The sequence below is a fragment of the Hyaena hyaena genome, unplaced genomic scaffold (genome assembly GCF_003009895.1).
Source record: "Hyaena hyaena isolate Hyena2069 unplaced genomic scaffold, ASM300989v1 scaffold_408, whole genome shotgun sequence".
Lineage (NCBI taxonomy): Eukaryota > Metazoa > Chordata > Mammalia > Carnivora > Hyaenidae > Hyaena > Hyaena hyaena.
In genome coordinates, this window is record NW_024081041.1 from 515,205 (window position 1) to 543,062 (window position 27,858).

A 27,858-nucleotide genomic window follows, 5' to 3' on the forward strand; every position below is an offset into this window, starting at 1 on the left:
GAAATAGTCAATCTTTTAATAACATTAGGAATGAAGTTAACTGTAGATTTTTCATACATGTCCTTTTTTGTTTCTCAATATCTGAAGGTTGTACCTTTTGACCTCATTCACTCATTTTACCCACCCCCTCACTCTCTGCCTCTGGCAACCACTGATCTCTTCTCTGTGTCTATGAGCATGTTTTTTGTTTGTTTGGTTGTTTGTTTGTTTTTGGGTTTTTTGTTTTAAATTCTACATGTAAGTGAGTTCATATTATATTTGTCTTTCTTTGATCTATTTCACTTAGCATAATGCCTACAAGGTCCATTCATGTTGTTGTAAATGATAGGATTTCATTCTTTTTTATGGCAGAGTAGCATTCCATTGTAGAAGTACACCACACGTTCTTTATCCATTCATCACTTGATGGATACTTTGGCTGCTTCTATAATTTGACTATTGTAAATGACACTGCAATAAACATAAGGGTGTGTGTATCCCTTCAAATTAATGTTTTTGTATTCTTTAGGTAAATATCCAGTGGAGTGATTACTGGATCATATGGTAGTTCCATTTTTAACTTTTTGAGGAACCTCTATACTGTCTTCCAGAATGGCTCTACTAGTTTGCATTTCCATTAACAGTGCATGAGGGTTTCTTTTTCTCCACATCCTCGCCAACAGTTGTTTCTTTTATTTTTGATTTTAGCCATTCTGACAGGTGTGAGGTGAGATCTCATTGCAGTTTTGATTTGCATTTCCCTGATGATGAGTGATGTTGAGCATCTTTTCATGTGTCTGTTGGCCGTCTTGATGTCGTCTTCGGAGAAATGTCTATCATGTCTTCAACATGGCAGAGAACACTTTTGATACTCAGAGACTATGGAAAAATTAGAGCCTGTACTTTCTGTGGTTTTACTCAGATGGTAGATATTTAAAAACATTTTTTTTAATGTTTATTTTTGAGAAAGAGAGAGAAGGAGGGGGAGGGAGAGAGGGGCAGTGAGAGAGGGAGACAAAGAATATGAAGCAGGCCCCAGGCTCCAAGCTCTCAGCACAGAGCTCAAAGCAGGGCTCAAACCCATGAACCACGAGATCATGACCTAAGCCAAAGTCAGACACTCAATCTGCTAAGCCACCCAGGCGCCCCAGATGGTAGATACTTTTAAGGATAGTTGGCATGAAATATATTTGTAACATGTATTTCATAAATACATGAATGAGACAACATATTTGATAGTTGTCTTAGAAGATAACTTTTTATAATGTTCCAAGATGATATTTGGCATTTGCTTTTAATTTATTGTTTGTAAGGAGAGAGGATTACTAGTGAAGATAACATTTTAGAATGCAAAACTTGGTGGGGAAAAAATTCTAGAATTGAAGTGAGTTTCTCCCTCACACAATTTTAGCTGCTTTTGTCAAGCTTTATGTTTCTCTCTTTTAAAAGAGAGGGAATGGGGCGCCTGGGTGGCTTAGTCGGTTAGGCGTCCGACTTTCGCTTAGGTCATGATCTCGCGGTTCGTGGGTTCGAGCCCTGCGTCGGGCTCTATGCTGACTGCCAGCTCAGAGCCTGGAGCCTGTTTCAGTCTGTGACTCCCTCTCTCTCTGACCCTCCCCTGCTCACGCTGTCTCTCTCTCTCTCCTAGAAAAAAAAAAAACATTAAAAAAAAAAAATTTTAAAAGAGAGGGAATGGTGTACCAATTTTGTGACATAATTTCCCATTCCTTGTTTTATTAGTAAAATATTTTGGGAAAAGAAGGCTTTGGAGTTTTGCTAATAAATATAATTTACAATTATGTGTAATAAGCATAATTAAATAAATATAATTTATGTTTATATGGAAATAAATACATATCAAGTAGATAAGTAATTTTGCTTCTAGGGAAGCACATTAAGGGACATTTATAAGCAACTAAATATTGGTGATTTTACTCTTAAGCTAATACTTTTATTATGTAAAGAGCAGAGGATATGAGAATACCTGTGTTTTTCAAGGTAAGATGTTTAATTCCATTATCTATTTTTTTTAAATATTCATTTTATATGTGTGGAAATAAGGTTTCTTAATACACTTGAGACAGTTTAGTTGTCATCATTCAAACAAAGTATAACTTAGTTTTTAATAATATTTAATTTTAAAATTTTGTATTTCTGACAAAGAGTTGATCATGTTTTTAAAGGACCCATTAATGGTGGAACTTTCAAGCCCTGGACCATTGACCTCAGCCCTGTTCCTGTTTCTTCATAGCATGAAGGAGACTGGAAAAGGACCACTTTCTCCTAAAGTTCTTTTTAATCAGCTTTGTCAGAAGTGGGTGCATCTAAGTTTTTGATACAAATAATTATGAGTTATAAAATTCTAATACATCACTTAATATGGGTAGTTTCACTCTTATTATAACACTATTATTATCTAGACTCTCAGAGTAAGAACCAATATTTGTTGCAGCTGTGTTTTATGTAAATTATATCTCATAATACTAAGAAGTGGTTGTTTATCCCCATTTTATTAATAAGGAAACTGAGACTCACAGAAGTTGAGTAGCTTGCTTAGTTGTATAGTTAAAAGCCAGGATTCAGATAAAGGTCTGTCTGATTCAGAAGCCCATGATGTAATCACAAAAAGTAAGAAAAATATAGAATTGTAAAATCTAAAAGGTACTATAATAGGTCATCTGAACCTAGTTTTCTTATTTTTACTTTTATTTTATTATCATTTTTTTAAGTATACTCTACCCTCAATATGGGGCTCAAGCTCATGGCCCCAAGATCAGGACTTGCATGCTCTACCAACTGAGCCAGCCAGGTGCCTTCCTTATTTTTATCTTAATAAGGATAAAAATAAATGTTTAAAAATATTTATTATTTTGAGAGACAGAGAGGTGGCGGGTGTGGCATAGAGAGAGAGGGAGAGAGAGAATCTCAAGCAGGCTCTGGGCTGTCAGTGTGGAGCCTGACATGGGCCTTGATCTCATGAACTGTGAAATCACGACCTGAGCCAAAATCAAGAGTCAGACGCTTAACTGACTGAGCCACCCAGGTGCCCCTTTCCTTATTTTCAGAGATGAGCTTCAAGGCAAGTAGAGTTTAAGTGAATTTCATAAGATAGTGCTGTATGTTCAAAAACAAAATTCTTGTGTGCCTGGAAATAAATACATATTCTAAAGGACCTGACTTAACTTTATTTATTTATTTATTTTTTAATGTTTTTTTTTTTTTTTTTATTTCTAGGAGAGAGAGACAGCGTGAGCAGGGGAGGGTCAGAGAGAGAGGGAGTCATAGACTGAAACAGGCTTCAGGCTCTGAGCTGGCAGTCAGCACAGAGCCCGACGCGGGGCACGAACCCACGAACCGCGAGATCATGACCTAAGCGAAAGTCGGACGCTTAACCGACTAAGCCACCTAGGCGCCCCGGACCTGACTTAACTTTAATGCTTTCACTTACTCCTTCATCTAAAAAAATTGAGAACTTATTTGTGTCAGTTACTTGCTAGAATCTAGGGGTACATAGTGTGTAGTATATTAAAAATAGATCCTGTCATGGAGTTCATGTGCTGGTCCAGTCCACAATTACTAAAATATATAGAAACAAAATTCTTTAAATGGGAACTTACATTTTTTTTTTTATAACTCTAGCCTTTAAAATTTTATTTTAATTTAAGCTAGTTATTTATGCCATGGATATTGTATTTTAACTCATAGAATTGTACCAAAGTTAAGTTTTTAAAAATTGTGAAAAGAGCACCTACCATGAGTTCTGTCTTCTTGAATTTTTTTCTTTTTTTCTCTTAAAGTTTTTACTTGTTTATTTTGAGAGCTAGAGATATATATAGAGAGAGATGTGCAGGGCAGGGGTGGGGTGGGAGAGAATCCCAAGCAGTGTCTGTGCTGACAGCACAAAGCCCAATGCAAGGTTTGATCCCACCAATGGTGAGATCATGAACTGTGCTGAAATCAAGAGTTGGATACTTAACCGACTGAGCCACCCAGGAGTACCCACCTTCTTAAAAATTTTAAGTATACAGAGGCACCTGGGTGGCTCAGTCAATTAAGCATCTGACTTCAGCTCAGGTCATGATCTTGTGGTTGTGAGTTTGAGCCCCACATCGGGCTCTGTGCTGATGGCTCAGAACCTGGAGCCTGCTTCAGATTCTGTCTCCCTCTCTCTCTGCCCCTTCCCTGGTCACACTCTGTCTCTCTCTATAAAAATAAGTAAACATTAAAAAAAAAGAATAATAGTATTTGATAAACTCCCAATATCCATTTTTTCCTTAAAAAAAAAACAAAGATTTATTTAAATAAATAAACATTATGTATTACCATTGGTATACCTTGATTCCTGGCCCAGAGAAACCATGAGATAATGAATGTTTTTTTATTTTAAGAAAAAAGAATGGGTATTGGATTTTATTAAATGTTTTTCCTGCATCTATTGAAATAATCATATGGGTTTTTAAAAATCTGTTGAAATAGTAAATTGTATTAATGGTTCTGAATAGCTTGTATATTTGACATACATTAAGCTGTACATGTTTAAAGCATACCATTGGATGAGTTTTGATTACACACATACACACACACACACGTGATACCATTGCCACAATCAATGTGATGAATGTACGCATCACCCCCAAAAGTTTTCTTGGGCTCTTTTGTGATCCCTCTCTCTGGACTCTCTCCCCTAAACCCCTTCCCTCGGTCCCACTCACCTGTTTTTTGTCACTGTGGATTCGTTTACATGTTTTAGATTCCTATATATAATGTGTACTCTTTTTTTAATCTGGTTTCTTGCTGTAATTATTTTGGAAGTCATCTACATTGTGTGTATATATTACTTGATTTCTGAAAGTTGAACCAATCTCTTGTAGATTTTGTAATAAAAGTGATTATCAGACCCTTCTACCACTTGTGAATGTTGAAAAAAAATTCTTCAGCTTTCTTCTGGATTCCCCCTCCCTCTCCAATTCTTGTTATTTTGCAGTAGTTTTAAGGATTCCAAGAAGTTGCAAGAAGAGTACAGAGTTACTGTGTACCCATTATTTAGCTTCCACCATTGATAATATCTTACACAATGGTGCATTATCAAAACCAGGAAATTGACATTGACACAGTATTGTCAGCTCTCCTACAAATCTTATTTGGATCTCACCAGTTTCTACATGCATTCTTCCTTAAAGGGTTCAAAGATGCTCTAGAGTGATTGTTTCCTTATACTCATTAATGCCCATCTTTTGCTTCCTTTATTCCTTCACTCATTTATGTTGCCAACTAATATTGATGTGCTAAGCTTTCATTGGGTTTTGTCCATGAGGAAATATATATGTGTGGGTGTGTGTATGTATTGTATATATACACACTACAAATGTATGTGTGTATACATACACACACATGATATTCTATGGTATGTCATGTACATTAAGGAGTGCCACCAAATTCTCAAAATACTATATCTTCTAATTTACTAGTTTACCCTTCAACTCTGCATAGTTTAGAGTTTATACTATCTATTGATTTTTATATCTGTAGTTTTATTTTCTTTTTTCTAATATTTTCAATTGGCTATCTTATCAATATCTACATATCCTTTAAATTTTTTTTTCTTTTTTACCTAATACCTAGGCGTTTCTTGGCAGTTATGCCTTTATGTTTTTGTACATTCTCAACATGTTGTAACATCTTTGGGACAGTTCTATAAAATTTATTTGGAGTGAAGTAAATGCAATTCGGTTGTTGATTTTTTACATCAGATTTCTTTTTTTTAAAATATAATTTATTGGCAAATTGGCTTCCATACAGCACCCAGTGCTCATCCCAACAGGTGCCCTCCTCACTACCCATCACTCACTTTCCCCTCCCCCCCACCCCCTATCAACTCTTGGTTTTCTGTATTTAAGAGTCTCTTGTGGTTTGCTTTTTTCCCTTTCTGTAACTATTTTGTTTTCCTCCTTTCCTTCCCCCCTGTTCTTCTAAGTTTCTCAAATATGAGTGAATATCTATGATACCTGTCTTACTCTGACTGACTTATTTCACTTAGCATAATACCTTCCAGTTCCATCCATGTTGCTGCAAATGTCAGGATTTCATTCTTCCTCATTGCCATGTAGTATTCCAGTGTAGAGATAAACCACATCTTCTTGAGCCATTCGTCAGTTGATGGACACTTAAGCTCTTTCCATGTTTTGGCTATTGTGGAGAGTGCTTCTATGAACATTGGGGTACATGTGCTCCTATGCATCAGCACTCCTGTATCCCTTGGGTAAATCCCTAGCAGTGCTATTGCTGGGTCATAGGGGAGTTCTATTGTTAAATTTTTGAGGAACCTTCACACTGTTTTCCAGAGGGGCTGCACCAGTTTACATTCCCACCAACAGTGTAGGAGGGTGCCCGTTTCTCCGCATCCTCGCCAACATCTGTTGTTTCTTGACTTGTTCATTTTAGTCATTCTTACTGTTGTGAGGTGGTATCTCAGTATGGCTCTGATTTTTATTTCCCTGATTAACATCAGATTTCTTTGTGTTTTATGATACTAGTTTGTAAGCTCTGTGGGAGGAGAGTTTTTTTGTTGTTTTTTCCCATCTTTGCCCCTTTTGCTTTCTTCCATTTCCTCCACCCTTCCTTTTTTCCCCTGCTGCCCTTTTCACCGCCTCTCCATTACATAGCCTCTTTTCCTCATATCCCTCTCTTCTCTGCCTAAAAATTTCCAATTTTAAGATAGCCTTACCTCTGAACCCTGGGCTGGCCTTGGAGGTCCTGGTCTTGTGCTAGCTTACAGTTAGTTACTCTGCTGCCCTCATCTGGGAGATGTGAGAAGAGTCCATATGCTCGGCCTAGTTTCAGGTCTCTAGGCTATGTCTGTGTTCTCTTGTAGCCTTAGGCAGTATTTGCCCAGGGGCTTCCTTTCAGTCTCTTGGTAAAGTCAGCCATCCTTAGGGGCGCCTGGGTGGCTTAGTCGGTTGAGTGTCCGAGTTTCGCTTGGGTCATGATCTCGCGGTTTGTGGGTTCGAGCCCCGCGTCGGGCTCTGTGCGGACTGCTGGCTCAGAGCCTGGAGTCTGTTTCAGTCTGTGACTCCCTCTCTCTCTGACCCTCACCTGCTCACGCTGTCTCTCTCTCTCTCTCTCTCTCTCTCTCCTAGAAATAAATTAAAAAAAAAAAATTAAAAAAGAGAAAAAAAAGAAAGCCATCCTTAAACAGTGAGCCCAGCTCTGGTGTCTGTCTGACATGGGGTACTTTTCATTTTTTTTACTCTTCAGGGCTGAGCTCTTTCAGGCCCTGAGCTTATAAAGGCTATTTTTCCCTCTGGCAACTATTTGTGTTCTATTTTTTGCTCTGTGGGATTTATTTTGTGTTGAATTCCACTTAAGCCTTTTTTTTGTTTTTCTTGGTTTCTTTTCTCTTTTTCTATTTTGTCAGTATGGTTGGAGTAGAGAGAGTTTTTGGATTATCAACAGACTGACTCACCTTTATCTGTAAGACATCTGCACAAATCCCCTTGTTCTAAATTGTTTTGTCAACAGTCTATTCCTGTTTGATAAATATGAATACATTTTCCTCTTACAAACTGAGATTTTTAGAGGTGTTCTCCTCTTTCCCACAGTAACACTTTTTTTTTTTTTTTTTACTAAGGTACATTTTCTGTGTATATTTCGTTGTCCCCTCATTTTGAATAGGGTGAATCTTTTCATATGTTTGGTGATTTTCCTCTATATCCTTTAAATTTGAAGATCTCTTTGGCATTGGTAGCTCAGATAGGCCCCATTAGGGATTGATTATTTATTTATTAAATTTAAATCCAAGTTAGTTAACGTATAGTGTAATAATGATTTCAGGAATAGAATTTAGTGATTCACTTGATGTATCACTAGGATGTAACACCCAGTACTCATCCTGACAAGTGTCCTCCTTAATGTCCCTCATCCCTTTAGCCTGTCCCCCCCACCCATCACCCTGCCAACAACCTTTAGTTTTTTCTCTGTATTTAAGAATCTCTTATGGTTTGTCTCCCTCTCTGTTTTTATATTATTTTGCTTCTCTTTGTGTTCATCTGTTTTGTATCTTAAATTCCACATGAGTTAAATCATAAGATATTTGTCTTTCTCTGACTTATTTCACTACCATAATATACACTGTTCCATCCACATTGTTGCACATGGCAGTATTTCATTTTTTTGATCCCTGAGTAATATTCCATTGTATGTATGTATGTATATAAATATACCACATCTTCTTTATCTGTTCATCAGTTGATGGACATTTGGGCTCTTTCCATACCTTGGCTATTGTTGATAGCAGTGCCATAAACATTGGGTGCATGTGACCCTTCAAATCAGCACTCCTGTATACTTTGGATAGAACCTAGTAGTGCAATTGCTGGGTCATAGGGTAATTCTGTTTTTAATTTTTTGAGGAACCTCCATGCTGTTTTCCAGAGCAGCTGTATAAGTTTGCATTCCCACCAGCATTGCAAAAGGGTTCCTTTTTATCTGCATCCTTGCCAGTATCTGTTGTTGCCTGAGTTGTTGATTTTAGCCATTCTGACAGGTGTGAGGTGGTATCTCATTGTGGTTTTGATTTCCCTGATGAGTGGTGCTGAGCATTTTTTCATGTGTCTGTTAGCCATCTGGATGTCTTTGGAAAAGTGTCTACTCCTGTCTTTTGCCCATTTCTTCACTGGATTGTTTGGGGGTTTTTTGGTGTTGAGTTTGATAAGTTCTTTACAGATTTTGGATAGTAACCCTTTATCTGATAGGTCATTTGCAAATATCTGTCCCATTCTGTCATTTGCCTTTCAGTTTTGCTGTTTCTTTTGCTGTGCAGAAGATTTTTAATCTTGATGAGGTCCCATCAGTTCATTTTTGCTTTTGTTTCCCTTGTCTCTGGAAGCATGTCAAGTAAGAAGTTGCTGCGGCCAAGGTCAACAAGGTTGTTGCCTGATTTCTCCTCTAGGATTTTGATGGCTTCCTGTCTTATATTTAGGTCTTTCATCCATTTCGAGTTTATTTTTGTGGATGGTGTAAGGAAGTTGTTCAGGTTCATTCTTCTACATGTCCCCATTTGCGGGAGAGACTGTCTTTATTCCACTGGATATTCTTTCCTGCTTTGTCAAAGATGAGTTGGCCATATGTTTGTGGGTCCTTTCTGGGTTCTCTGTTCTGTTCCATTGATCTGTGTATCTGTTTTTGTGGCAGTACCATGATGTCTTGATGATTACAGCTTTGTATTATAGCTTGAAGTCTAGAATTGTGATGCCTCCAGCTTTGGTTTTCTTTTTCAGGATTGCTTTGGCTATTCAGGGTCTTTTGTGGTTCCATATAAGTTTTAGGATTGTTCTAGCTAAGAATATTGGTGTTATTTTGATAGGGATTGCTTTGAATATATAGATTGCTTTGGGTAGTATCAACTCTATTAGAGAATCTTTAAGGCATCTTAGAATTTTTTACCCAGTCCTAGGTAGAAGAAGAAAGAAAAAAGAAATCTAGGTTTTTCTTTGTTTGTTTATTTATTTTCAAGTTAGTTAACATATATTTTCAAGTTAGTTTGCCAATATATGTATTGGTTCCAGGAGTAGAATTTAGTGATTCATCATTAATTTTCTTGAGTGTTTTACAAGGCGGTAATTGTTCTGTGCATAGCTTAGATGGAGCTATAGGCAGAGACATGGTAGAGGAAGTTTCTCCTTCGTTCAGGAACTATTTCCTCCCTTTGCATCTGCTTTGAAAGTCACAGACTTCTCCACCTACCTGTTACATGGCAGATGAGGATCCCTGAAGGATTCCCTGGTTGCCCTTTGCAGTCTTCTTCCACTTTACTGACCTTCCTTGATGCCTATAGCACGAGTGTCATGTCATGCAATTTCTACCTTTTATGGATTCCAGCCATAGAAGCCCAGATAGGGTTGAGAAATGTGTCCATCTTGGTTTCTGTCCTCATCTCTGATCTACAAGGTGAGCAATATCCACGAAATTCAGAAAGGGAAGCCCACAAGGGGAGTAAATCAAAGTTGTCAGCATCATGTGGCTTTTGCTACTACTTAACAAGCGTGAGTAACTAAAATTACAGTTCCTATTACAGGCTAGATTCACTACTAGTTCAGATAGCTTTTTAGTACCAGGGACTCACGTTAGTGCATCACTGGAATGAATGTATATTATGAGATAGTGAAGAATAATGCTTAAAGTACTGGATTCAAGAATCAAAAGACTTGGATTTATGTCAGTGGCACTCAGGTTGTTCTTCAGTTTCCTCAAGTGTAAAACAGAGTTCATATTAATTATGAATTTCTTAACAGCACTGTTGTACGTATCAAATGATATATGTTGGGCATATCACAAGGAGAACATTATAAGCTTGTACTACCATATGATATTCTTACTATTTTGTATTACTTTGACAAAATTATTTCTTCATCTTAGATGAGAGCAGTATCTAAATTTAGTATTCATTTTCATTTCATTTTTGTATTGGAGTTTATTGCAGAAAAGACTGCTTTTTAAAGTTACTAGAATCAACTACCTACTTGCTGTGTTGATGTCTCCATGAATAGCACCTGATCCTTTAATTAATACAAGGAAATCTAAGCATTAAATCCTTAAAAGAAATACATTCACAGAGATATCAGATTATAGTTCTTTATTTTAATATAAATAGCTTCTTGTTTTTCTTTTCGTAGGAAGGTAAATGGATCACAGTGGCATGGGTTTGACTGCTATAGTTTTGCTTGCTGTGTGACCTTGCAAATTATTTAAATAATCCCTCTTAGCCTTCATATATAAACTGGAGAAAGTAGTGCATCCCATGCTTGTTTGAGGATTGACATATGTAAAGCTTAACATATGTACTATGCTTGCATGTAGTAGTCACTTGACAAATGATAGCCATATTATACTTTTTTTATTTCAAATTTATTTATTTATTTTGAAAGAGGGGGAGGGGGGAAGAGAATCCCAAGAAGGCTTCAGGCTGTCAGTGCAGGGTACCATGTGGGCGTTGATTCCAAGAACCATGAGATCATGACCTGAGCCAAAATCAAGAGTCAGATGCTTAACCAACTGAGCCACCCAGGCGCCCTGATAACTATATTATTCTCTGTGTACTTAAGATCTCATCCCAACTGGAGCAGTGGTCATGTTTGTTCTTTTTACCAAGTAGTAAAAGGACTGTATACAATCTTTGAATATATGTTATTTAAAAATGATTTTAGATGAGGAGTGCTTGGGTGACTCAGTCGCTTAAGTGATCAAGGTTTGTAGGATCGAGCCTTGTGTTGGGCTGTGGGCTGACTGCCTGGAACCTGCTTGGGATTCTCTCCCTCTCTCTTTCTCTGCCCCCCCCCCCCATGCACATACACCCTCTCTTTCAAATACTTTAATCATTTAACCATTAAAAAATGATTTTTGATGGTAATAATGTATTTTTGATGAAATTATCTATTTTCTTTCCTTTTTTTTTTTTTTTAAATCATAGGGCCCCTCGATTTAAAGGTTTCCAGCAACAAGACAGTCAGGAGCTTCTGCACTCTCTGTTGGACGCAGTGAGGATGGAAGAAACAAAGGTCAGATTTCTTCAAATTGATAACACCTACTTTTTAAGAAGAGGGTACAAAAATGAAGAAGTTAATTTCTACTATAATTTTAATATAGATTGAGAAGTAATTTGATTTTTTCTAACTTTTCTATTTATTCCTTTATTTATGTATCTTTGGCCAGTTCTTCTAAAAGATTATTTTCTTTTATCCTTTGCAACCCCATCATCCTTTATTAGTTAATACCCTTTGACTGTAAATAACAAATCAATTCAAGCTAGCTTAAAGAAAGAAAAGTAAATCTAAGAATCTCAGTGAAGGGAGGTATAGGTAGCGATATAGGGACAGGAAGGTTCTCCGGAATCTAGAGAACATTTTCCTTATTTTCCTAGTTTCTCTGGCTCTGTAGATTTTCTTTATTCATCTCCTTGCAAACTGAGTAGTTTCTCAGCTTCTCTCTCTGAATGGTAGCACATGACCTTCATATTTTGCACATATTGCAGTTCCACATATATAAAAACAAAACTGGCTGTTTGTGAATCCCAGCTCTGAAGAGAAACTTTGTTCCCTCATGTTGGATTAGGATCCACTCAGGGATTAGTCACTTGTAACTAGGGAAGTGGGATCCAAGCCTCCTGAATCAAGGAATGTTTTTGAGAAAAAGAAGAATGGCTCATGGCCTGGAGAGATTCCCCAAACAGTGTTCATTGTCATCCTATCCCTTCCTTGATTGGGTGGTAGTTGCCTTTAATAGTAAATGAGTTAAATTCGACTTTTTTGGTGGGGTCCTACAAATGGGATACAATTTTTCAGAGAAAATGCAAGATATTACAGATGTCAAGTACACATCACCTATTCTCCATATTCCATCTATCACATTATTAATCATTCATAACAGTTCTGCTGAGTCTGGATTCAGCCTCAGAATCATTCTCAACCTACTACTGCAGGCACGCCCTCACAATGATAATTTTTATAATAGGTGAAATCCTGTTTTCCATTCAAGGTACATACACTACTTAATTTATGTTACTATGTAGCAGAGCAAAGAAAATGAAGTACTCCTATTCTTGTGATAGCAGTTACTATGACACTAGGCAAGGTAGATCCTCCTCTTTCTATTTTTTAAAATCTTACCTTGAGGGATGCCTGGGTGACTTAGTCGGTTAAGCATAGGACTCTTGATCTTGGCTCAGGTCATGATTTCATGGTTCGTGGGATTGAGCCCCAAGCTGGGCTCCATGCTGACAGCATAGAGCCTGCTTCAGATACCTCTCCCTTTCTCTCTCTCTGCCTCTTCCCTACTTGCGTTCAGTTTCTCTCTCTCAAAATAAATAAATAAACTAAAATAATGAAAAATAAAATCTCACCTCAAATTGTAATATTGTAGTATTCTAGTTTTCAGTAGAGTTCTAATATTTTCTTTTATCATAAAGAATGAGTTAATCACTCCCTCCTGCTACCAAACAATGTTTTTATTACAGTTCTGTTCTTAATTGGCTATTTATTGACTTCCGTATTAAATTAATTAATTTCAACTTTTGAAGGTGTCAGTCCTTTTCTGCTCTCTCTCTACTTGATATATGTATATAAGTTATATATATATATGTATTATATATATTTAAGTTTGTGTTTTAATTCCAGTTAACATATGGTGTTATATTAGTTTCATATATACAATATAGTGATTCAGCAGTTCCATGCATCAGCTGGTGCTCAGCACAGCAAGTGCACTCCCTAATCCCCATCACCTATCTCACCCATCCCCCCACTAACCTCCCCCTCTGGGAATCATCAGTGTGTTCTCTGTAGTTAAGACTCTGTTTCTTGGTTTCTCTCTCATTTCCCCTTTGCTCATTCATTTTGTTTCTTAAATTCCACATGTAAATAAAATCATATGGTATTTGTCCTTCTCTGACTGATGGACTTCGCTTAGTTCCCTCTCTAGTTCCTGCCATGTTGTTGCAAATGGCAAGACTTCATTCTTTTCTGTGGTGGAATAATACTCCATTTTATAAATGTACCACATTTTTATTCATTCATTTTAATTGATGGACATTTGGGCTGCTTCTATAATTTGGCTATTATAAATAATACTGCAATAAACATACAGGTGCATGTATACCTTTGAATTAGTGTTATCATATTCTTTGGGTAAACACCCAGCAGTGCGATTTTTGGATCATAGGGTAGTTCTATTTTTAACTTTTTGAGGAACTTCATCCAGAGTGGCTGTACCAGTTTGCATTCCCAACAGTACACAAGGGTTCCTTTTTCTCCACATCCTCACTAATAGCTATTGTGTCTTATATTTTTATTTTACCCATTCTGACAAGTAGGAAGTGATCTCATTGTATTTTGATTTGCATTTCCCTCATGATGAATGATGATGAGCATCTTTTCATGTGTCTGTCGGCTGTGTGCATGTCTTTGGAGAAATGTCTGTTCATGTCTTTTGCCCATTTGGTTATTGGATTATTTTTTATGTGTGTTGAGTCATATCAATTCTTTATATATTTTGGATACTAACCCTTTACTGGATATGTCATTTCCAAGTATTGTCTCCCATTCTGGAGGTTGCCTTTTAGTTTTGTTGATTGTTTTCTTTGCTGTGCAGAAGCTTTTTATTTTGACTTAATCCCAACAGTTGTTTTTTTGTTTGTTTTTGTTTCTCTTGCCTCACAAGACATATCTAGAAAGAAGTTGCTATGGCTGGTGTCAAAAAAGTTACCATAGCCTGTGTTCTCTTCTGAGATTTTTATGGTTACAGGTTTCACATTTAGGTCTTTAGTCCATTTTGAATATATTTTTGTGTATGGTGTAACAAAGGGATCCAGTTTCATTATTTTGCACATAACTGGCTAGCTTTTCCAACACTGTTTGTTGAAAAGACAGTCTTTTTCCTGTTGCATGTTCTTACCTACTTTGTTGAAGTTTAATTGACCATATAATTGTGGGTTCATTTCTGGGCTTTCTGTTCTGTTCCACTGATTTGAGAGTCTGTTCTTGTGCCAGTACCATACTGTCTTGCTGGTTATAGCTTTGTAATACAGCTTGAAGTCTGTAATTCTGATGCCTCCAGCTTTGGTTTTCTTTTTTAAAATTGCCTTCACTCTTCAAGGTCTTTTGTAGTTCCATACAAATTTTAGCATTGTTTGTTGTAGTTCTATGAAAATGTTGGTATTTGATAGGGATTGTATTAAACACGTAGATTGCTTTGTGTAGTATAGACATTTTATTTTATTTTATTTATTTATTTATTTTTTTAATGTTTTATTTATTTCTAGGAGAGAGAGAGAGACAGCGTGAACAGGGGAGGGTCAGAGAGAGAGGGAGTCACAGACTGAAACAGGCTCCAGGCTCCGAGCTGGCAGTCAGCACAGAGCCAGAAACAGGCTCCAGGCTCCGAGCTGGCAGTCAGCACAGAGCCCGACGCGGGGCTCGAACCCACGAACCGCGAGATCATGACCTAAGCGAAAGTCGGACGCTTAACCGACTAAGCCACCCAGGCGCCCCTTGTATAGACATTTTAACAATATTTACTCTTCCAGTCCATGAGCATGGAATGTCTTTCCATTTCTTTCTTTTTTTTTTATGCTTATTAATTTTTTTGAGAGTGTGAGTGGGGGAGGGGCAGAGAAAGAGGAAGACAGAGGATCTGGAGCAGGCTGTGTGCTGATAGCAGCGAGCCCGATGTGGGCCTCGAAGTACCAAACTTTGAGATCATGACCTGAGCTGAAATCAGATGCTCAACCGAATGAGCCACCCAGGTGCCCCTGTCTTTCCATTTATTTGTATCATCATCAATTTCTTTCATCACTGTTGCATAGTTTTCAGAGTACAGGTCTTTTACCTTTTTGGTTAGGTGTATTCTTAAGTATCTTATTTTTGGTGTAATTATAAATAGGATTGTTTGCTTAATTTCTGTTTCTGCTGCTTCATTATTGATGTATAGAAATATAATAGATTTCTCTGTGTTGATTTTGTATCCTGAGACTTTACTGAATTCATTTATCAGTGCTAGTAGTTTTTTTTAATTGAGTCTTTAAGATTTTTTGTATATAATATGTCTTCTGAAAATAATGAAAGTTTTACTTCTGCCTTACCAATTTGGATACCCTTTATTTTTGTTGTCTCATTGCTGTGGCTAGGACTTCCAGTACTATGTTTAATAAAAATGGTGAGAGTGGACATTCTTGTCTTATTCCCCATGTTAGGAGAAAGCTCTGTTTTTCCCCATTGAGGATGATATTAGCTGTGGGTTTTTCATATATGGCCTTTATGATGTTGAGGTATGTTCCCTCTAAACCTACTTAGTTGAGGTTTGTTTTGTTTTGTTTTGATTTTTGGTTTTGGTGATGAATGGATGTTGTATTTTGTCAAAGGCTTTTTCTGCATCCATTGAAATGATTATATGGTTCCTATCCTTTGCTTGTAATGTGATGTTGACTGCTTTGTGAATACTGAACCACCCTTGCAACCCAAAATAAATCCCATTTGATCATGATGAGTGATTTTTTTAAATTTATTGTTAGATTCGGTTTGCTGATATTTTGTTGAGGATTTTTGCATCTTTGTTCATCGAGATATTGGCCTATAATTCTCTTTTTGTGGTATCCTTGTCTGGTTTTGGTATCAGGGTAATGCTGGTTTCATAGAATGAATTTGGAAATTTTCCTAACTTTTCTATCTTTTGGAATACTTTGAGAAGAATAGGTATTAACTCTTCTTAAACGTTTGGTACAATTTGCCTGTGAAGCCATCTGGTCCTGAACTTTTATTTGTTGGGATTTTTTGATTACTGATTCAATTTCTTTGCTGGTTTTCTGTCTAAATTTTGTATTCCTTCCTGTTTCATTTTGGTAGTTTATATGTTTCTAGGAATTTATTCATTTCTTCTAGGTTGTCCAATTTTTTGACGTATAGTTTTACATAATCTTTTACAATTGTATTTCTGTGGTGTTGGTTGTTACTTCTCTTCTCTCATTTTTAATTTTGAGTCCTTTTTTATTTTCTTGATAAGTTTGGCTAGAGGTTTATCAATTTTAGTTTGTTTAGTTTTGAAGATCTAGCTCTAGGTTTTGTTGATCTGTTCTTTTGTTTTTATAGTTTTATTTCTGATCTGATCTTTATCATTTCTTTCCTTTTGGTGGTTTTAGTTTTTTGGTCTTTTTCTAGCTCCTTTAGGTGTACGTTTAGGTTGTTTATTTGAGATTTTTCTTGCTTCTTGAGGTAAGCTTGTATTGCTATAAACTTCCCTCTTAGAACTGCTTTTGCTGAATCCCAAAAGTTTTGGACTGTTGTGATTTCTTTTTTATTTGTTTCTATGTAATTTTTTATTTCTCCTTTTATTTCCTGGTTTAGTTTAGTAGCATGGCATTTAACCCTCATCTATTTGTGGTCTTTCTAGATTTTTCTTGTGGTTGATTTCTAGTTTCATAGTGTTATGGTTAGAAAAGACTCATGGTATGACTTTGATTCTCTTGAGTTTGAGACTTGTTTTTTGGCCTAATATATGATCTGTTCTGGAGAGTGTTCCATGTGCATCTGAAAAGAATGTGTATTCTGCTGTTTTAGGATGGAATGTTCTGAATATGTTATATCCATCTGGCTCAGTGTGTTATTCAAAACCATTGTAGAGACAGAGTCCAAGCAGAGGAGGGACAGAGAGAGAAGGAGATAAAATTTGAAGCAGGCTCCAGGCTCTGAGTTGTTGGCACAAAGCCCAATGCAGAACTGTGAGATCATGACCTGAGCCAAAGCTGGATGCTTAAGTGACTGAGCCACTCAGGCATCCGTGTTATTAACTGTTATGTATGTTTGTGCTCCTATGTGAGTGCATAAATATTTACAATTGTTATATCTTCTTGTTGGATTGTCCCCTTTATGGTTAGATAGTGTCCTTCTTTCGTCTCTTGTTATAGTCTCTGTCTTAAAGTCTGTTTTGTCCAATTTAAGTATTACTACCCTGGCTTTCTTTTGACATCCGTTTGCATGATAAATGTTTCTCTGTCCCTCACTTTGAATCTGCAGGCGTCTTTAGGTTTGAAATCAGTCTCCTATAGGTAGTGTTTAGATGGGTCTTGTTTTTTCTATCAGTTCTATCACCCTATGTTTTAAGAAATTTTTTTTAATGTTTTTATTTATTTCTGAGAGAGAGAGAGACAATACGAGCTGGGGAGGGTCAAAGAGAGAGGGAGACACAGAATCTAAAGCAGGCTTCAAGCTCTGAGCTAGCTGTCAGCACAGAGCCCAACGCAGGGCTTGAACCCACGAACCGTGAGATCATGACCTGAGCTGAAGTTGGATGTTTAACCGACTGAGCCACCCAGGTGCCCCACACCCTATGTCTTTGATTGGAGTATTTAGTGCATTTACATTCAAAATAATTATTGATAGATACGTATTTATTCCCATTGTATTACTTGTTTTGTGGTTGTTTCTGAAGATTTTCTCTGATCCTTTGTCTTTCTCGTTTTTATGGTTTGCTGGTTTTCTTTAGTGATGTATTTCTTTAGTGATGTATTTAGTGATATGATTTATTTCTCTTTACTCTCTGAATACTTATTAGTGGTTTTTGATTTATCATTACTCTCAGGTTTGTATATTATATCTTCTGCATATAGCAGTCTATATGAAGTACATGGTTGTTTTTAGTTTGAACTCCTTTTCTCCCCATGTTTTAGGTATATGATGTCATATTTTACATCCTTTTATTTTATGAGTTCCTTTGACTCTTTTTTTTACAGGAATACTCTTTTTACTGCTTTTGTGTTTCCTACCTTTATACTATCACCTTTGGTCTTTCCTTTCTACTCAGAGAGTCCCCTTTAATATTTCTTGCAGAGCTGGTTTAGTGGTCACAAACTCCTTTAGTTTTTGTTTGTCTGGGAGACTCTTTATCTCTTCTTCTATTCTGAATGTTAGCCTTGTTGGATAGAGTATACTTGGCTGCACATTTTATCCCATTCAGCACTTTGAATGTGTCACACCATTCCCTTCTGGCTTGGGAAGTATCTGCTAAAAAAAAATCCCCTGATGGCCTTATGGGGTTTCCCTTGTATGTAATTGTCTTCTTTTCATCCTGCTGCTTTAAAATTTTTTTTTATCACTCTATTTTGCCAATTTAATTACAGTATGTCTTGGTGTTGGCCTGCTTTTGTTGATTTTGTTGGATCTGGATATCTGTTTCCTTCCCCAGATTAGGGAAGTTTTCAGGTATTATTTCTTCAAATAAATATTCTGCCCCATTTTCTCTCTCTTCTTCTGGGATTCTTTTAATATGAATTGTTATGACATTAGATGGAGTCACTGAGTTCCCCAAATCTCTTCTTGTTTTGCATAATTCTTTTTTTCCCTCCTCTTTTGTTCATTACTCTGTCTTCAGGTCTTTAATTCATTCCTCTGCTTCCTCAAGCCTGCTGTACTTGGCATCAAGCATGCTTCTAACCTTGTTTATTGCACTTCTCATCTCTGATCGATTCTTTTTAGTTTCTGTGTTATGGGTCTCACTGTCTTCCACTCTTTACTCAAGTCCAGTGAATATCCTAATGATCATTGCTTTAAATACTCCATCTGGGAGGAGGGCACTTATTGGGAAGAGCACTGGTGTTCTATGAAAACCAACTTGACAGTAAACTATGAAAGAAAAATAAATAAATAAAAATACTCCATCAAGCATGTTACTTGTATCTGTTTTGCTTTGATCTCAGGCCATGGCCTTCTGTTCTTTCATTTGGTACAAATTTGTCTACTCATTTTGTCTGAGTCTCTGAGCCTGTTTCTCTGTGTTAAGAAAGCTGTGTTCCCTATTCAATGGCCTAATGAAGAGGAAGTCCTGTAGAACCCTGCCCTATACTATCCCCTATTCCCTAGGACCTGGCACTTTAGGGGATATCTCCAGGGTGTGCTGCATGCAGTCTACTATTGGGTCCTGGCCGTTTTATCTTTCAGGCCAGTCATCTGCGCAGGTGCTCTGTGTCTGTTGTGCACAGTGTTGGGTCACTGGTCTGAAATGTGGCAAGTTTTTTTTTAATAGTTTATTTTTTTAGTAATCTTTATACCCAATGTGGGTATACTCCGTGTTCCCTAGGGCCTGGCACTTTAGGGAATAAACTCAGTGTGGGCCCAGACTCAAAACCTCAAGATCAGTAATTGCATGCCCTTCCAACTGAGCCAGCCAGGTGTCTTTCGAACGTGATGAGTTTTAACTGAGACCTGTCACCACCACTGCCAGAATTGAGGCCCTGCAAAATTCCCACATGGGGAGCTGTGTGTGGGCAAGGATCGAACTGGTCTTCTGGGAAAGGGGGCCCACAGCCCTGGGGCTAAGGCAGACGTGACTGAGAAAGGCAGTTCCAACAGACCATGGGGGAGCAGGGCTTGGTGTAAGCAAGTTAGGTGGTGTCAGTGCTATCCTGGCTCCTGTGGTGGCCCTTAACCTATGCTGAGAAGTGGGGGAGGAAAAGTATACCTACCACTTCCTTTGTCCCTGAAGGAGTGTCTCTGTGAGTGCTGTCTCTCTGGGATGCGCTTGGAGATGAGCAAATAACCTCCCCACTGGGTGCCCCAGGTGCTCTTCAGATCGCTGTTTTGCTGTATGTCCATGTGATGTCTGCCTGCTTTCTCTCCAAGAGCAGCTTAGTGACCTCTCAGCTGTAGCCTAGCCAAGTCCTCTGACCTTTAAAATTCCAGGTTTTAAGCCCCACTTGTTGCCAGAATTCACAAAATCCAGACTCTCTTACTTTCCAAGCCATTTGCTATGAGGATTCATTTTCCCCATGTGCTCCCCTGGGCCCTAGTCTCTCCCCCTTCTCCAGGACTGCAGCTAGCTCCCCACTGCAGTGGCCATGACTTGTTTCTCTCCCAAACCAGGTCTCTGCATTTCCTACCTTCTTCACTGTGGCCTCTTCTTTACCTTTAGTTGTGGAGTTTGTTCTGCCAGTCTTCAGGTTGATTTCTGGGGCATGCAGGATTTGATAGTTGTATTCGTGGGCTGAAGTGAGCCTAGGGTCTGCCTACTCCACACCATCTCCCTTCCTTGCTCTACTTTATGTGTTTTAATCATGAACCCTACTGTTTTCTATTTAGAGTTATGTTTTTGTCACCTCTCTGAGGTCGTGATCTCCTCAAGGAATGATGCTGTGTATTATCTCTGTATCCCATGTTCCTTGCACATAGTAGGTGCCCAGTGATTTGTTTGTTAATAGGTTGTCTGTACTAAACCTTGAAGTGGACAGTTTTTGTTGAGGATTTCATTGGGGAAAAAAAGTTTCTTAAATGAGTTATACTACCTACTTTCTTGGAGATTTACTGTTATTTTGAATAGGTTATAATTTGAATGAACTGATAAATTGATAGGATAATACATTATATTTTACCTGTAATTTGTTTTAAAAAATCAATTAAGATATTTACAATTAACTTTTGAGGACATTAGCACAATGCTTCTGAGTTGATATTTCATTATATTTTCTTAGATTTGGAAACTGATGCCAGGAAAGGGCAATTCAAACTTAAGTCTTTCTGACGACCAACCAAATTCTAATTCTATACAGTACTGCTTATGAAAGCATAGTTTTTAATCCTTAATCATCAGTGAGCAATATAAATAAAACATTTTTAAGCTTGCTATTTATTATATTCATTTATTTTTAATTTTTGAAAGTTTATTATTTTTGAGAGACAGGGAGTGCATGAGTGAAGAAGGGAGTAGAGAGAGAGGGAGAAAGAGAATCTTAAGCGGGCTCTGTGCTGTCAGTGCAGAACCCAGTGAGGGGCTTGAACTCACAAACTGTGAGGACCTGAGCCAAAATCAAGAGTCAGACCCTTAAGCTACTGAGCCACCCAGGCACCCCTAAACTCGCTGTTTAAAATTTAACCATAGTTATTTCACTGTTTGAAGTAGTATTAAACATGATTCAGTAACATTGGTGTATGGACATTCTTGAGGAGTTGATAGAAGGTAGCAAGGTGGGGAGAGATACAAACAGGAATTTGTGTCATGAATGATAAATGTACAGTGATGCTTCTGAACCCACAGATATATAGCATTTACTTTAAGATTAATTCAGACTATCAATTTCTAGAATGATTTTTTTCCCACTGTGACTTGCAAGGATATATTTACTATATGGTCATGGATCATTGTAAATGGAATTAAAAATCAGCTCTCTACATTGTTTTTGTCTGTTGATATTACAAATAAAAGTATAAAATCTATCCCTATTATCACTTTTTAAATTTCACTTCTATTGACGGCATTCTTGGCTCTAATTAAGTTATTATTCTGTCATAATGGTGCATTGGGATTCACAATATCTTAAAAACTCCGGCAGTACAGTGGGAAACCTTGCTTTTTGAAATCTCTTATCTCTCTTCCTCTATTTGAGGGTTTCAGATGGTGTGGCAGAATTAAAATGTCATTTCTGTGGGTTTATTCAGTCCTGTAGGCAAGGACAGGCGTGCCATTTGCTTACAGGGAGTACCCGAGCGGGAGCTGCATTGTGTGGCCTGGGAACCCCACAGCTGCTCATCGTCCCACTGTGCTAGTCCGTCAGTGCCATGTGTTTTCTGATTGAAGAAAGGCTACAGCGTTATGTCTGCCACCAGGATCTTTTAGTAATGATTAAAAACTACTGACCTCCTTTCCTCCTGTTTCATTAAATTTTTTTTCTTATGACTCTAAAGTTGAGAGATCTAACATGCTCCTGCCAAATAGAGTGCTAAAGCAGTCATTGGCGCAAAAATTTAAAATTTTCAAGCACAAAACAAATAAAAGCAAATTTACTACAAGAATTTCTTTTATAGGGAGTCTTTTCCGCTTACAAATATATGCTTCTTCACTTGCTTGAATTTGAGCTATCACCAAATTAATGATACTACATTTTTATTCTTAAAGATATATCACTAATACATTATTGGCTAGGATTATTTTAAAGGCAGAATATATCTGTAACTTAAACTATGAGTGTTTTGCATTCTTATTTTTGAAAGAAGTTTATGGTAGAGATTTGAAATAGTTGAACCTTGACATTGCTAATTGATTAATGCACTGCAGTTGTTAGCAGCGCCCTGGCCAAAGTCTTTTTTTTTTTTTTTTTTTTTTTTTTTAAGTCCTAAATGGTTCAGAGCACAACTATTAACAATGAGAGGCTGTAAATGGACCTAAACCCATTTATTTTACGCAACTTGATGAATTACTTATTAATTAGCTCCTTTAGCAGTTTAGAGAATATAAATTTTGTGGCTAAGGTACAGTAAAAAAGCAAATGTCTAGTAGTTTAAAAGTCAATAATTAAAACAACCTCATTGTTTTTATTTTGTAAGAATTTGATGTTATAGCTTACATTTTAGAAAGTGAAAAAGCTCATTAAATCATATTGAAAGTCATGTTCGAATTATTAAAATATTGAAATTGTAAAATAACTGTATGGACATAATTGGAATTGGAGTTCTTTATCTTTGCTAGTTAGAGAGGATTTTTACAGTTATGCTAAATATTTAGTATTTAGCATGAAGCATGATATTTATTGAAATCTTTAAGTTCTTCCTCCTGAGAATGGAATTTACACCATTTGCTTATAATAGTTCAATAAATTCTATTTTGAAGGTATAAAAGTCAACTTTAGCTCAGATAATATCAGAATTGCATCAGTTTTCAAATTAATTGAGTCTGGATTGGAGATTATTTCAGTATTTCTAGCTTCTGGGATACATTTTTAATTTTGTTTTTTTTTTCACATAGATTTCGAGACATTATGGCATGGTATGGATTGCTGCATGTTTACTTTTATACCCTACTTTGTATATATTTAAGTTTTTGAATCTTGCATCAACTTTCAAAATATACTTGAAGAGAATAGTGAGAAGTTCTAGGAAATATAATGTACTGATCATAAGCCAGTTAATAAACAAAACTCAGTTTCATAATTATGGGGGGAAGGTGTTAAAGCTTACCATTACCATAAAATGTATCTTACATACAGAAGAATGTATACAGATGTATATACAATTTAAAACATAATTTAAAGAAAAGTCATTTATCACTAGCACTCCTCACTACCACACCCAGAGTTTTAAAAAATAGAATGTTTTTAGTACCATAGAAGCTACCTGTTCCTTGTTTTCAAACATGGCTTCCTCATCAGGGGTAACCACTTTTTTTTTTTTACTTTTATGGTAATCATTTCATTGCCTTTTCTTATAATTTTGAGAGCATACCTATGTATGCTCAAACAATAAATAGTTGAGTTTTGCATAACTGGGTAGCAAGCACAAACCTATTACCATTGTTGGATGAAGGCTCCCAAAAGAAGAGGGATTGAGAGAGAGTCTGGAACTTTGTCTGACTTAGTCTTCCCAGAATTTCTAAGAGAGCCCTTTCTGGGGAGGTCCGTGGGCAAGATTATGAATGTATTCTGAGCCACACTTGTCAAAGTTGAAGCAACTGGCAGAGATAGAGGAGAGACCAGGCGTTAGCTGTCTTCCAGAAAGGTTAAAGGCTGCTCTGTATTTTCTGTGTCTAAGCTTGTCATGGCCCACCTCTTTGCTCTCAAGAATAGGTCAGAGCAGAACAACTCTAGGGGTACTGTGTATCCTCTGCTGATCCACCACTTAGCATGGCATGGAGAATAAGGACATTAGCAGCTCATTCCCCATGTATTCTGTTCTCAGATTTAAAGCATGGTACAACAGAGCGGTCTTGATGTTGACAGCATGTCTGTCTTCCTAACTCTCACCGCTTCTCACTGGATTGGTTGTCTCCCACATTTGATGTACAAGCATCATTCTAGAATTCCATCTAACTGTGCTCCTGGGAATTCTCTTGCCTCTCTTGTTTCTTTAATTTGAGTGAGTGAGAGAGAGTGAGCGAGCGAGCGCAAGCAGGATAGAGGGGCAGAGAGAGAATCCCAAACAGCTCAGAGCCATCAGCATGGAGCCTGTCTCGGGCTCCATTCTATCAACAGTGAGATCATGACCGAAATCAAGAGTCAGAGGCTTAACCGACTGAGCCACCTGCCACCCCTCTCTTGCCTCTCTTGTGTGTTGGCCTTCTTGTGGTCTGTAAGCTTTGTTGTCTTTCTTATTTATGCTCTCATTTGGTGGTGTGTGTGAGTGTGAGTGCGTGCGTGTGCACACGCGCACACACGTATTTTTTTTCTTTATTTTTTTAAAGTTTATTTACTTTGAGAGAGACTGAGAGAGTGTGCATACAAGCAGGGGAGAGTTGGAGACAGAGGGAGAGAGAATCCCAAGCAGCTTTTTCCTATCAGTGTGGAGACTGACATGGGGCTCTGTAGTACAAACCATGAGATCATGGCTGAGCGGAGACCAAAGTTGGACACTCACCTGACTATGCCATATCCTTTTTTTAATTTAATATGTGTTCAGTTTTTTTTCTAAATTTGTGAGTTGGCTGCCTAATTCATTTGTCTTTATTCTTTTTAATTGACTTAAATGTTTAAGGCTGTGAATTTTCTTCTGAACAGTAGAAAGTATCTGGATTCTGATATGTAGTATTTATTTAATTCTCTGGTAGATCTGCAGTTTGAATTTTATTTCTCTTTGATATAATACTTTTTTAAATAGCAGAATTAGTTATCATTTTAATGCCAGGAAGTCCAGGTTAAACAGTGCCTTCAAACATGAAAACCTGTGATTAAGATTTTATTTAAAAAAAAAAATTTCTGAAGGATAATTAACCAGCTTTCCTCTCAGTGCACTTTTAACTTTTTTTTTTAATGTTTATTTATTTTTGAGAGAGAGAAAGAGAATGCGAGCAAAGGAGGAGCAGAGAGGGAGCCAGCTCCAGGCTCCGAGCTGTCAGCCTAGAGTCCAAGACAGGGCTTGAACATACAAACCGTGAGATGACCTGAACCGAAGTCAGACACTTAACCGACTGAGCCACCCAGGTGCCCCCTCACCCTACTTTTAAACTGCGAATTGGAGAAGATTAAATTCATCCACTGATTAGGAACATAATTAGCATAAAAGATGATAATTTATTACTCAAATCTTTATTCTTGGAATCTGGTTTTATTTCATTCTGAAAGTTCTCTGTGACATTGGATCTTTCCTAAAACATACATAGAGGTATTGAAATATAAATCTTGTCATTTCCTAAGAGCTGCTAAAGTCTTTAATACTGTCATTACTGACAACTGAATTCAAATAAAATGATAACTAATTAAGATCTGAGGTAATCTTGCTGTGGAAACTATTTGATGTTCTGGATTTTGCACATATATGTATATAAATAAAATAATCTACATGAATGTCATAGTGATCAGTTTAATAGCTTCTCTTTTTAAAATTTTTTAAAAAAATATTTAGTTTTGAGAGAGAGAGAGGGAAAGACAGAATGTGAGCGGGAGAGGGGCAGAGAGCGAGGGAGACACAGAATCTGAAGCAGGCTTCAGGCTCTGAGCTGTCAGCACAGAGCCTGATGCGGGACTCAAACCCACAAACCGTGAAATCATGACCTGAGTCATAGTTGGATGCTTAACCAACTGAGCCCCTCAGGTGCCCCCCCCCCGCCTTTTAAAAATATTTTTTAAAATGTTGATAGCTTTGTATATATTAAGATTTTCTTTAATAGATAGGAAATTTCATGTAGTCTCTTTTTTACTTTTTGTCCTGATTCAAGTGATAACATTATTTTAGGGACGGAGTGACAGAGTGGGAAAAAGAAGGGAAAAGAGGGAAAACTTACTCTCTAAGAATACAGTCAAGTATAGATTCTCATTAAATTCTTATTTTATAGAGAATACAAGCTGGCATCCTAAAAGCATTTAACAACCCAACTACTAAAACTGCTGATGATGATACTAGAAAAAAAGTCAAAGGTATGTCAACTTTTTCACTGTTAAAACTTTCTCCTTGAAGAAAAATTTAAGTTTCTTTTTAAAGGAAAAAGTACTGAGCATTACGTGAAGTAATTCTGTAAAGTAGTGGCCTTAAAAGAGAATGTACTTACTCCAGTGTCTGCGAGATAGTCTAATGGGTCATAGAAAGAATATGTTAGAATGTGTCCATGGGAACTTTAAAAACTAAAATTAATGATCAAGTGTATAGATTGACACTGATAACTTTATTTGAGGTATCCTAATGGAGACTTTAAAGGTGGTTGAAAGTAGCAACCTAACTTGGAAGTTCACTTTCATCATATTGTATCATTTTGCAGTTGACCTATGCTTGCATAAGTGGATTTATGAATATTATATAGTTTTAATGAGTCAAAGTGCTTAAGTGTTCCAAAGATTCCTGCAAGGAATCCATTTATTGACGAAAATAGTGATTCAAACATACATGTCTACTTTACTCCTAGTGTCGACTCTTCATCAGCCAAAGTATTAGCAAAGCTAGTGATTACCTAATCAAAGTTGATCATTAATAATTATCAGTATTTAAGTGTGGGCTTATATGTCATGTTACGAGCAATTTACCTTGTCCTAACTGTATATTCTGCCTTCAGATATTAACTAATGGTAGTATGAAGTCATCATGTTTAGAAAATGTTGAAAAATATCATTTGTAGTTTACTTATTCTCTTTTATTATTTATTCTTTTGTAGTATTTGTACATAGTGCATGTCTATAATTCATAAACAAATATACACACATTGTGATGTACATGTCCAAACTATGTGCAGTTAGGGTTCAAGTTTTTTTTTAATTGAAGTATAATTGACACACAATGTTAAATTAGTTTCATGTGAAAGGGTCAAGATTTTTTAATGTGGATTCTCAAGTATGCTTTTTTTTTTGTTTGAGATAGTGCCATCTAGTGCCTATTGAGAATAACTGCTCAGTTTTTCTTTCCAGCTTTGTATACTCTTCCATTTTCAATCCCTTGTACAAGTTTTTCTTTCTTTTTTAAATGTTTTTATTTATTTTTGAGAAAAAGAGAGCATGAGTGGGGTAGGGGCAGAGAGTGAGGGAGACAGAAGATCCAAAACAGGCTCTGTGCTGAGAACGGAGAGCCCAATGTGGAGCTTGAACTCATGAACCGTGAGATGACCTGAGCTGAAGGCGGACACTTGACCGACCAAGCCACCCAGGCGTCACCTGTACTTAATGAATCATCTTAGCTTATCATACCTTCTAAATGGTTATCATCATATTAATAAACATTTATTGACCTATCTAGCTATAAGTTGGCTCTGTCATTCACTGCTTCAAGTAATGTTTTAAAATGATTTTAAATGTTGGTATGAAATTTGAACTGAGAGATCCAAAAAAGATAGAAGATTGAAAGAGGAGTGAGGTTTGTTGATATATGTTTTCATCATGAGTAACGATGGAGAGTTTCAAACTTTTATTAAAGTAGAGAGACTAAGATGATGAAGCCTCATGTA

At 36.9% G+C, this 27,858-nt stretch overlaps 1 protein-coding gene across 11 annotated transcripts in view; it reads left to right on the plus strand.

Moving 5' to 3' along the window:
• USP45 (ubiquitin specific peptidase 45) overlaps positions 1-27,858 on the plus strand; it is a 78,111-nt gene that overhangs the window by 34,959 nt on the left and 15,294 nt on the right. For 9 of the 11 annotated variants that reach the window (XR_005531726.1, XM_039252136.1, XM_039252142.1 and 6 more), the window contains 3 exons: positions 2,163-2,293; positions 11,444-11,531; positions 26,266-26,347. Coding sequence is in view for 10 of the 11 variants with exons in the window: in XM_039252136.1 (XP_039108067.1) it covers positions 2,163-2,293; positions 11,444-11,531; positions 26,266-26,347 (301 nt within the window). In the remaining variant the exon portion in view is untranslated. Of the gene's footprint in view, positions 1-2,162; positions 2,294-11,443; positions 11,532-26,265; positions 26,348-26,829; positions 27,422-27,858 lie in introns of those variants that run through there. The other 2 variants (XM_039252145.1, XM_039252143.1) reach the window with 2 other exon arrangements.